At 52.6% G+C, this 11646-nt stretch overlaps 1 protein-coding gene across 1 annotated transcript in view; it reads right to left on the reverse strand.

Annotated features, from left to right (window-relative positions):
* The window catches only part of PYGB (phosphorylase, glycogen; brain), a 15572-nt gene that overhangs the window by 2451 nt on the left and 1475 nt on the right, over positions 1-11646 (reverse strand). Inside the window, exons 2-14 of the mRNA XM_009875243.1 lie at positions 11105-11173; positions 10130-10233; positions 8585-8716; positions 5939-6050; positions 4837-4919; positions 3798-3941; positions 3371-3463; positions 3097-3243; positions 2823-2986; positions 2367-2481; positions 1506-1607; positions 1239-1386; positions 130-188 (exon numbers count right to left, since the gene is read on the reverse strand). Coding sequence (XP_009873545.1) covers positions 130-188; positions 1239-1386; positions 1506-1607; positions 2367-2481; positions 2823-2986; positions 3097-3243; positions 3371-3463; positions 3798-3941; positions 4837-4919; positions 5939-6050; positions 8585-8716; positions 10130-10216 — 1386 coding nt within the window. The 5' untranslated portion in view covers positions 10217-10233; positions 11105-11173. The remainder of the gene's footprint in view (positions 1-129; positions 189-1238; positions 1387-1505; positions 1608-2366; positions 2482-2822; positions 2987-3096; positions 3244-3370; positions 3464-3797; positions 3942-4836; positions 4920-5938; positions 6051-8584; positions 8717-10129; positions 10234-11104; positions 11174-11646) is intronic.

Here is an 11646-nt window from a genome sequence, read left to right on the forward strand (position 1 = left end):
GGAACACCCCTCCAGCAGGCACATGCTGCCTAACCTACAGGAGGCCTGCCAAAACCACAGAAAGGGGACAGCACCTTCGCCCACAGCCCCACTGAGACATGCACGCACGGAGTCTGGAACGCACGTTACCTTTCCTCCAATCATAATAGTCCTGGGCACAAAGGATTTGGATGGATCGTTCCTGATGCCTGAAAAAGTAGGGCATAACACAACCCAAGTGAAAATACAGTGGACAGAGGTTATCACATGCATCAGAGGTGGGCTGGGATTCCCAGCCCATGTCACATGGACCCAGCAAACTTGCAGGGCCCTGAAGCCCAACCAGACATCTGCCAGAGCTGTGCTGGGCATAAATGGGCTGCAACGTTCTCAGAGAGCCACTCAAGCCAGCACGATGGAGGGCTCCAGTGACTTGCCTCCCTTCAGGAATGGGTAGGGGCCTGAAGCATAAGCTGGGTAGTGGGGTTTTAACACGCACCAGGTCAGCCCTAAAACCTGCAGTACGGGTCTGGGTGTTACCTGGGCCCTGGGCCCCTCAGTTCCAGAGGGACAGAGAACTGCTTGAGGGAGTCCAGCACAGAGCCACAAAGACAATGAAGGGAGTGGAACATCTCCCTTGTGAGGAAAGGCTGAAGGAGCTGGGTCTCTTTAGCTTGGAGAAGAGGAGGCTGAGGGGTGATCTCATAAATGTTTATAAATACGTCAAGGGTGAGTGTCAAGAGGATGGAGCCAGGCTCTTCTCAGTGATGTGCAATGACAGGACAAGGGGCAATGGGTACAAGCTGGAACATAGGAAGTTCCACAAAAATATTAGAAAAACTTTTTTCCCTGTGAGGGTGACAGAGCCCTGGCACAGGCTGCCCAGGGAGGTTGTGGAGTCTCCTTCTCTGGAGACATTCAAAACCCGCCTGGACGCGTTCCTGCATGACCTTCTCTAGGTGATCCTGCTCTGGCAGCAGGGTTGGACTAGATGATCTTCTGAGGTTCCTTCCAACTCCTGGCATTCTTTGATTTTGTGACCCAGCTGGGCTGAGAGGTGGACTGTAAGCTTTTCCTCAGAGCTCTATATGACCCTTCAGACACTCTGTCTTCCCTCCTGGAGAGAAGCCCTTCCTGACAGGATGGCAGACCTAGGCTTGGGAGTCCTTGGCCACCAGCTAGCATACTTTTACATGGGAATCCTGGCAGTACTAGGCTGCAGGGGACACCCCTTGCCTACCAACCCAGGCAGGACTTACGGTTGTAGAGGGTGATAGCATGCAGGCAGTTCAGCAGTTGCCGCTTATACTCATGGATTCGCTTGACCTGAACATCGAACATGGACGAAGGGTTGATCTTGACCTTGTACTGCTCCTCCAAGTAGGCTGCAAACTTCAGCTTGTTCTCCTGGCAAGAAAATCTGATGAGGAATGGTTCCCACACCACTAGTGAACAATCGCTGCTGGGATGTTTGTGAGAGCGTGGTGCCTTTTACCCTTCTTCCTTCCACCTCCAGCGCATGTTACCTGCTTGACTTTCGCCACATCCCTGATAAAAGTCTCGTTATTGATGAAATCCAGGAGTTTCTTCAGCTGGCTCAGATCTGTGATAAAGCCTTCGCCAATTTTCTAGAAGAACAAACCAAGAGATGGAAGTTCCACTTGTGATGGATGTCCCCTCACCCAGTGCACAACTGTGCTTCCCTAACCGAGATGCCACAGTTCCATTGGGAATTGGAAGAGGCACTCTGGCCAGGAAAAGGGGCACAGTTTCTTACAGCAAGGTTACTTCTCTGTGTCATCAGGGGGCCCAAAGGTACATGGGAAACAGGGCACTTGGAAGGACCTGAATAAGTCCCTCTCTCTCAAGGAGATTTAGAGGAAGGATGTGTGCACATGTACTAGGGCCTCCTAGCAGCTGGAGAAACTGACAGGCAGGACATAAAGACACATTTAACTGCAGGACATTATTAAGCTAAGGCACATTGCAGTGTGAAGCAAAAACCTGTGCTAAAGGGCCTGGTAAACAGAGGACACAGAACTGGGGCTGGAGCTCTGAGGGAGCTCCTTTCTGCCTGTGAAGCTGGACGGTTTTGCAGACACCCCGTTTCACACACCATGGTACTGCCTGACAGGTTGTGTGTAGCCACTGTGAGGGCAGGCAACCAGATCCAAATTTCTCTAACTTTTTTTTTTGCAATCTCTTCATCACTGACTTTAAAGCCCTGTGAATCTCACACCTACATGTGCAACAGGTGCGCTCCTGCCAGGCTGTCCTCACTCACACTTGCCGGGCATTAGCCTCAGGTCTGATCAGACCACACAAAAAGATGATCAAGAAGCAAACGGATCACACTCAGCCCCTCGCTTCAGATGCTTGTGACTCACCTCAGCAATAACGTCAGCCAGTCCCGGATTACACAGCAGGAGCCAGCGCCTCGGCGTGATCCCATTTGTCTTGTTCTGAAACTTCTCCGGCTCCAGTTCATAGAAATCCTTGAACCTGAAACACCAGGGAGCTCTGAACCACCCACCAGCTTCAGCTAGGCCCCTCCTGTACGTGCTGCTCCTGTTTCAAAGCAGTCTCTACGGATCTGCCTGTAACACACCTGAACTCTCTGTGCTGCTTCTCACCCCCTTTCCTCAGCTGTAAAGCTGACAGTTTCACCAGCTCCAAAGGGAGATGAGTTAGACCTTTCATGCACAAATGAAACGGTCTCCCTAGCCCGCTGTGCCCAACCAAAGCAGACCTTGACACCTGATCGCTCCAGCTAGCCCTGCCAGGCTTGCAGGCGAAGCCCAGTAAGCAGAGAGGGTGTGTTCCTTGGGTGTCCCCCAACTCACACTGAGTTCTTCACAATGTCAGAGTGGATACGGGCCACGCCATTGACCGCATGGGAGCCAATCACACAGAGGTGTGCCATGTTAATACGTTTGCAGTCTCCTTCCTCGATCACTGACATCCTCCGGAGACGGTCAATGTCCCCTGGGTAGAGGGCCGCCACGCGCTGCAGGCAGGCAGGCAGAAAGAGAGACATTAGTGACCCAACCATAGGAACACTCCCATCCTAAAGGCAGCCAGATCAAGGCCCCCAGAGTTCCCACATCAGGCCCTTACGTCCAGATGCATTTGGTTCAGGGCATAAATGATCTCCAGGTGACGCGGCAGCAGCTTTTCAAACATGGAGACCGGCCAGCGCTCCAGGGCTTCAGGCAGCACAGTGTGGTTGGTGTAGGCACAGGTCCGTTTTGTGATTTCCCAGGCCTGTGTTACAGACAGCAGGTTAACAGGTGCATAACCAGGCCAGGAGGAGAAAGAAAACCCCATGTGAGAAGACGACAGCAGCTCTTTCCCCTGCAAGGTTGGGCACAGACCTCCCGGCTCTGCTCACCTTGTCCCAATCCACTTTCTCCACATCCACCAGGATCCGCATGAGCTCTGGGATGGACAGGGCAGGGTGGGTGTCATTCAGCTGAATGGCCACCTGCAACACAGACTTGCTGGGCTCAGATCTGGCAGTGACAGGACCGTGACGGTGTCCCACACGCACGGGGTTGGGGTGAGGCTCAGCCCCAAGCCTCTTCTCACAGCACACACACTAGAAACAGACAGAGCTCCCAGGAACGGAGCTACTCGACCTTTGCAAGTTTTGCTTGAAACTGCAAATCTTTACCCTGGGAAAACAGGCTTGGAGATCACCTGTTTTCCAACGAACGTTGCCAGGGTCTTTGTATACAAAGTCCTGAGCATCGTGGTCTCCCTTGTGATCCGTAGGTCTGGCTGAAATGTCCCCGGACCCTCTCTGCCCACAAACTCACCTTGTCTGGGAAGGTTTCAAAGCACGTTCTCACAGGGTCTCGACAGCCAAATTTGGAGGATTTGAAGCGGCGGATGATGTCCTGGAGGGTAGCAGCCACCACAAAGTACTCCTGTTTCAGCCGCAGCTCCTTGCCTTCAAAGAACTGCAAGTGGGGGAATCACAGTCAGCAGTGCTGCAGCTGGCATACCCAGTTGCCCGCCAAACCCTTCCAGTTCTGACGAGCTTCCCCACAGGCCTCACAGGTTCAGGACCTTGTCAGGGCAAATGTGGATATTTCTCACACTGCTTCTGATGGGGCAGTGACTGTAGGGACTGAAAAGGGGCTTGGCATCCCAAACAGCTGTTTCCAGAGAGCCACAGAACCTGTGACATCCACACTACTCCTACAGAGGAAGCACAGCTCCCTCCTGCAAGATCCCCTGCAGGGTTTTTGGACCAAGGATTTTGGACATATCAGCTGCCTCCCATACAACACTACACTTCATACTGGTCTATTTTAAAACACCATCAGGAATGAGAGGGTGCAGGTAAAGTGCAGGAGAGGAGCTTTTCCAGCACAGATGCTAACCCATGAGTAGACAGTGAGGGCCCTTCCCTTCTGGATCCGCTGCCCAGAGACCGCAAGGCCTGGGACAGTCCCTGCAGTGAGAAATCCCTTGAACTGGGGCTGGAAACAAGTCTGCCCTCACAGCCACTTCAGAAACAACTTACTTTTGCAAAGGGTAAGCCAGTGAATTGGTAACTGCCTTCAATCTGAAGGAGTAATAAGTCTTCCCCTCCTTGGAGTAGCAGACAGAGCAGCTGTACAATGTGGACCAGACTCTCAGCTGCCGTTAGTCACAAGAGACCCTCTGGAGCCAGCAAGAGCTGTGTCTGTTCACTGAGAATTATGGGGCCAACGTATTGTATTAAAAATCCTCAAATCACAAGAATAAACATCTGGCGGCCATGACCTTCCAGTGTTTGCAAACAAAGCAATACAATTACAGGGACGAAGATCCTGAGCAGCAGGGAAGAGAAGCAAAAGAGTCACTCACATTGTCATTCGGGTACAGGACTCGGGATATATTTTCTGCCAGGTTTCTGTCCAGCACCGCCTCGATGTAGTCACCCACATTGACTGCATCAAGAGACAAATACATACGGTAGCAGCTGCAGGGATTCAGGCAGGTCCCTGACCCCGTGCTTTTCCCTCTTGTCTTGTGAAGATGCATAACAGGAACATGCAAGCTGGTATTAATGAAATATGAATGGGAATGTACATGTGTGAAAGGCACCCGAGAGACAGGAGGAGATAGGATAAGAGAAAGGCATATCTTCATGCAGTTTCTCAAGACACACATATGAGGAAGAACAGACAGAAACTGAATATGGAGAAGTCAAAAAAAAAAAGGAAGTAAGTGACTAGTCATCTTGCTTAAGGACTAAGGAGAAAAGGGGCAGAGCAGAGAAGCACAAAGATCACAATCACACTCAACTGCTAGAAAGTACAAAAGGCTCATCCAAAACCCAGTGTGAGCTGCTAATCAAGAACTGAGGAGACATTATGAGGACTCAAGAGTCATTGCCCCTCATCCCACACAAGTTCTCCTGGCAGGGCTGCTTGGACACACACATCTCCACGCTTGCCAGTAAAGAAGAGTAAATCAAATCAGTCTAGTTTAAAACCATTCCCTTCTGTAAGAGCCTGGGTACATTAGTTGCCCTGGGTCTGCTTTTCAGCACTACAATTAAGAGCCTGAAAAATGCACTAGAGAGGTCACATATAGACCCAAAGGAAACCTACAGCACCGTGCGCTGTGCTGCTCTTTTCCTTTGACATTAAGGGATGCTGCTGCACACAAAATGACCCTTCATGCAGCTCATTCTGTGATGCTGGCAACGCAGCAGCAGGTGGCTTATTCGCAGGGCAGGTTTTGAGGGCATGATAAGCGTGATGGGGGCGGAAGGAGGACGCATGGGTGTCCTGGTGCATGAGGGCCCTGGAAGCAGTTGGAGCTAGCACGATCCAGCGCTGTGTTTTGGAGGTAGCCAGGAGATGAGCAGGCCGGATGGGGAGTGCTGTGCCACGTGCTACGCACGCAGGACAACCATGTCCCAGCCTGGCCCAGTGAGAGGCAGTGGAGTGACAGCACTTACACTCTTGGAGGTTGAAGTCATTGGGCGCTTTTGCAGACCACAGCCTCATGGTGTTTACAGTGTTGTTCTTGTATCCTGGCACTGGCGTGTCGTAAGGCATAGCGAGGACAACCTGCAAAAGGACAGCGTTCCCCTCTGATTAGGAGCACAGAGGCCTCAGAGAAGGTGGAAAAGTGGCTGAAACCCCTGCAGGAAGAAACTAGAGGACACAGACAACTCCTGGCTGTGCTAAGAATCTCATCTCACCTCAGCACTTGCTGAGCTTCGCAGACTTCTCTGCTATCATCATGGGCACTTCAAGCACCCACTGGCAAAGCACTAATAGGAGAAGCAGAGCTGTCTGGAGCTTTATGGACAAACTGGAGTTACAAGTCCATCAGTGAAATGTAAAAATAGAGTTGCAAGCAACTTGCTGACCTTCCTATCCAAACTGGTGTTAGCTATTAGTGGTTCATCAGAGCACCGCAAGCATCCTCAGCTGGCCACTGTAATTCTGTCTGTTCTGAGGTAGGGCCAGGGCAGCTGGGACCTTTGTGTTTCCCTCTGGGATAAACTCCACAGCTTGAATCCTGTTCGGTAGCCTTCTGCAGCCTGCCAGGACCAAACCCTACCACTGCAGCACCACTCCCAGAGCAATTCACCTAAGGTCTGTTAAACCTGTCAGGGTAAATCCACTGAAATCTCCAGCACCCAAACTGAACATGAATGTGAAACTATTAGTGCAGTCCACGGATGATGCTTAAGCATGAGGATGCTGCACACATGGCTACAGGGAGTAACACTGGGGCTCCCAGCTCAGCTTACACCAGCCAGGCAAGATATGGGTGTGTGGTTTCAAGTTTGTGTGCTCCAGCTCACTACTGTGCCAACATCTTCGTGCCTCCAGACTTGCTGAGTGGCAAAGGCAAGGCACCCCAACCTCAGCCTGGAACGAAGAGGCTGAAGGCTTGCGGCAGCAGAGCTGAACAGTACTTGCAGAGCAAGGCCCTGATGCTGCAGCACGGAGCCTGGGCCACCTCTCCGACCAGGAGCCAGCATCCTCCTGAACAAGTCAGGGCTGTCCCAAAGCAAAGACATGAGAGGCAGCAAAGAACTGAAGGAGCTGTGCTTACAGGGCAGGGAAAACCCAGGCAGATCAGCATGTTGGCCCTTAACAGCCTCTTCATGCTGACATCAGCAGCAGCTCCCCTCTGGGGAAAATCAGCAAGAGCTCAGGCTCTCAGAGCTGCTATTACCAGCTCCGAACATGGAAGCAGGCAGAAAGCCTGCCCCGCCTGAGCCCCGGGACTGGGGCACACATCACATGAACTGAGCGATGCTATATTTGGAGACTGAGTCTTTGGCTTTTTTGAGCCTTTCCAACTTGTTCCCTTAACGGCACTATTTGAAAATTCACCTCCTTGTAAGAAGCAGTGTTCCCACTGTGCTGCTAGGGATCCCTGAAATCCCAAACTACCGCTGGCTGAAGAAGCAGACTGAAAAGCACACTGAAAGGCAATGGCAGTCGAGCCCCAGATGGATGTCTGCTTCCCCAGAGAGCACAGTGCCTCCAGGCTCCTCACAGGGCTGTGGTGTTGAACCCCTGCACTCCATGTGTCCTGGGAATGGCCTAGGTCACGGCACAGCCTTCAACAACCAATGTCCGTGGAAAAGAACCTGATTTATTTCTTCTCTGAGTGGGCCCAGGCAACTCTGCACCTCAGTTTCAGCTTTTGGTGCTCAACAGAAGGGCTTGGTTTTATGACTGTGTGCACCTTATATGCTCAGAGCTGGCTCATCAAGCTGAGAGACTCTTGAACATCATGGGAACAAGGCTAGGTCATGTCCCTGAATGCCACAGAAATTCCTAGTTCTTCCTTCCTCCATCCTGGGCCGTGCTTAGACAGGAGAAGCTGAAACACCTTCAATCCTCTTAATAAATCTGTGCCTCTTTAAAGCTTGCCTCCCTGAGCTGTGAGACTGGAATGCGTTTACGACACAGCAGCCTGTACTCTGGGCAGGCACGTTCTCCTCAAGCACAGCATTACCTCCCCAACTGTGAGAGGCTGAAGAAGCGTTTGCTCTCCATGATGCCACAAAACAAGGTCTCCAAGCAGACTGGAGACTTGAAACTGTGCCTCCAGCCTCCCCTTGACAGCACTTTACCCATGAGGCTAGTCTGGGAAAAATGAACTTGTTCTGATCACCGGAGCTAAACACCCACGGGACAGCTCCACGGCCACCCCGCCAGAGGAATTGCCACTCACAGCAGCAGTGGCAGAACCACCTGCAAAACCCCGGGGTCTGAGTGAGTGGCAGCCAGGAGCGGTGCAGAAGGACCCTAGGAGAGCTCCCAGGGATAGTCCTCCTCTGACCTAAATCCAAGTCAGACCATGGGGCTTCACCCTGGAGATCAGTAGAGAAGGAGGCTCCAACAGATCTGAAGTTACAGCTGTGACTGCATATCATCCCTCTTTTTCCTCAAACCCTTCTGCAGCTCTAGCCAACAAAGCTACCTTCATAACTCCAAGTGTAGCCGACAGACTTTTGCCAGAAGGGCAGGGAAGCAAAGTCTGACCACCCCAGGCTGCCTGGGGGCAGACTCTCCCGTTCCACACAACCTTGGCCCGTCCTCCCTCAGCCCAGCACCGAAGCAGACGTTGGTACCTGGGTGTCGACCCACTTCACACCCTCAGGGGTGTGATCGACACGGCCGTAGAAGTGCACGGGGAGCATGTACTCGGGGCGAGCTTTCTCCCAGGGATTGCCGTAGCGCAGCCAGTCGTCAGCCTCCTCCACCTGCAAGAGGCAAACGGAGTTCAAGCAACGGCTTGTGTCTCCAAGTGAGGGCTAAACTAGCAAAGCTACTTTAAAAACAAAGCTATAGAAAGCTGGCTTTAAAAATGGATATGTAGAGGCCTCTAGAGGACAGCTGGGCTTTTCAAAACATGGATGACTACATCCCAGCTGATAGAAATAAATCGGCCTTTATGTGCTTTGCAGAGCTGTACAGGTTTAAACCATCCAAACTGCGCTCAAACCTGTCTCAATTTGACCGCGATAGTTGGGATGTGGTTCCCTAGAAGCTCATCGGTGCTGTTCCTGGCCACAGACCACCCCTGGTGACACAGGCCTTGTTAACTGCTCTGCCCTCTCTGCCAGGGAGGATTTCTCCTGACTGCTCTTAACAGCACCAATGGGAGTGAAATGAATTCAGCAGACTCACCGAGGCTCATTGTGCACCACGACATCAGAGGGGCTGAGGATCCTGGGAAAGTGCCCTGTGCCTGCCGGCATTTCTCTGCCAGGCAGGGAGCAGGTCTGAGCCACAACCCAGCACCGCCACCATCCCTGTTCTTTTTGAAGGAACGTTAAGCCAGTTACAGTGGCGCCATTTATAGGGCCCAGCACTGCAGCTTCTTTGTGGGGAAGGAGGGAAAAAACACCCTCAAACCTCTCACCCTCCCTGACTTATGGAGAGCTATTTAAAGGAGAAAAAAAAGATCCTTTATGCTCAGAAGCAAGGCAAGTCTCCTAATGGCAACCATTTCCAGATATACACTAGGGAAAACTGCCAGCTGGGGCAGTGGTTTAGCCTATTTTCACTTGCAAAATACTGTGATTATTAATGCTAGAGGAAAGTCCCTGTTTGAGCCCCTGCTGCCAGTCTCCCAGGGAACCTGCAGGAGCAGCAGCCCCCCAGGGCACTTGCACATGTTCTGGCACATTCAAATTCATCCTCTGCCAGACACCTTTGTGAGGTGTTTGGTCACATCTCCATCCTCAGCCTGACTTCTTGCCCACCCAGTGCCGGGCTGGATGGTACTTTTGGGTTGTTGCAGTTGTGCTGAGGAGCCCCAGGCAGGGAGATCTCTAGTCCCAGCAACATCCCATGGGCTCAGCTCCAACACCATCTTGCTGGGTTGGTGACCAGATGAGCTTGCACATGTTTCTAGGGGAGCACCTGCCACACATACACCCCATCACCCTCACCACTTCTCTTTAGTGAGGCAGCCAGAGCCCGAGGGTCAGCAGAAGCAGTAAGAACTGATGGCCCATTTGGCACCAGGTGATGAGCTCAAACGTCCAGTTTATCAGCAGCTCAAGGTGCTGCAGCGTCACTGGTGTGGCCAGGCCTTGTCCACAGGCAGAGGTGGCCATCACATCATGAAACAGAAGGAGAGAAAGGGTGACCTAAGTTGGTCAATGTACCTGCCAGCCATCGACAATCTTCTGATTGAAGATACCGAACTCGTAGCGGATGCCGTAACCGTACGCTGCCAGCCCCAGTGTGGCCATGGAGTCCAGGAAGCAAGCTGGAAGAGCAGAGCATGGTCATGCTGTGAGGAACCTCACCCCTCACTCGCTACACCTGCTACAGCGTGCTGTGCACGGGGTCAAGGAGCTGTCACGACATTTATTACTGGAAAACATTTATCACTCAGAGGAAATCCACGTGCAGAAGGGACAGAAGGGGACAGCCAGCAGTAGGACCTCATGTACATCCTACTGAGCCACCATGAACACCCCAAAGTTGTTGGTGACAAAGAGCTGTCACCAAAACCCCAAATCTAGCCTTGTCACAGTGAGAGCTCTTCCAGGAGGTGCCCACTCCTTGCTCTAAGCCCGCCTGCCCCCTAAAGCAGGGCTTCTGATCTCAACTTGCTGCTCCACCAGCTACTTTGCTATTATCACTTTCTAAGCAAACCCTTCCTGCTCTCAGTCTGGGGCAGCTCTGGTAAAGATAAGCCGCAGCATTTCCATTGCGTTAGGAAGCTCTCATCTCCAGCAGTGCCGTGGGACAGGCAGACTAAAACAGCCCCCAACAATCTGCCTACGTGAGAGCTGCTTGGGTGCCTCTGAAAAGTGAGAGATTGCACGGGGAGGTGAGAAGAAAGATTCCAGACAGCCTCTTTCAGCCACAGCTCTGCCTGCTGTGCTGCAAACTACACGATTACATCTCCTGGATGCTCTCACTGAGGAGGGCAGGGGGGGCTCATTTCTGGCCAGCCAGGAGACAGCAGGAGGGGACTATGCCGCTGAAGGGCTGCAGGGCAGATGCAGGCTGAGGTCTGGATGCTGTTCTGCTGTGGTGCCAGTGGCAAGGGTGTGACAGTCTCCAGCCAGGCCACCCTCAGTCCCTGTGCACTCTGTGCAAGGAGGGGACTCCCCTCTTCCCATATTTACCTGCCAGGCACCGTTTCCCAGACCAGCATCTTCTTCAATTTCTTCCAGCTCCTCCAAGTCCAAACCCAGCTGTCGGGGAAAGAGCCACAGCAGAATGTGTCACCACCCGAAGTCCATGCCCTGGGGCTGCTCTCCAAGGAGGGCAAACACAGATCCCAAAACAACCCACACCATGGGAAACTAAACCCAGGGCAGTCTCTGCATCCTGTCCCCCTCCCCACAAAGCATGTCACCAGCCTCTGGTCCTTGGGCAGCCTAATTAATCAGAAATCCATTTAACCTATCATCAAACATCGCTTTCCCATGAGCTAGGTTTCCTCAGAGACCTCAAACAAAACACCCGTCTCCTGGCAGCCCCGCACGCCAAGAGGCCCTTCCACCGAACTCGCCGTTAGGAGACAGGATGGCGAACGGCCAAGTCGGCCATGCGAGGGACTGCCGAATCCTGCCTGGGTACGTGCACTGCCCCTCTGCTTGCACCCGCCTGGGCCTTGAGGAAGGGCAAAACTATGCTGGCAGCTGGGTACTGTAGCGTTGCCTCG

Source organism: Apaloderma vittatum, unplaced genomic scaffold (genome assembly GCF_000703405.1).
Source record: "Apaloderma vittatum isolate BGI_N311 unplaced genomic scaffold, ASM70340v1 scaffold21258, whole genome shotgun sequence".
In the NCBI taxonomy this organism is placed as follows: domain Eukaryota; kingdom Metazoa; phylum Chordata; class Aves; order Trogoniformes; family Trogonidae; genus Apaloderma; species Apaloderma vittatum.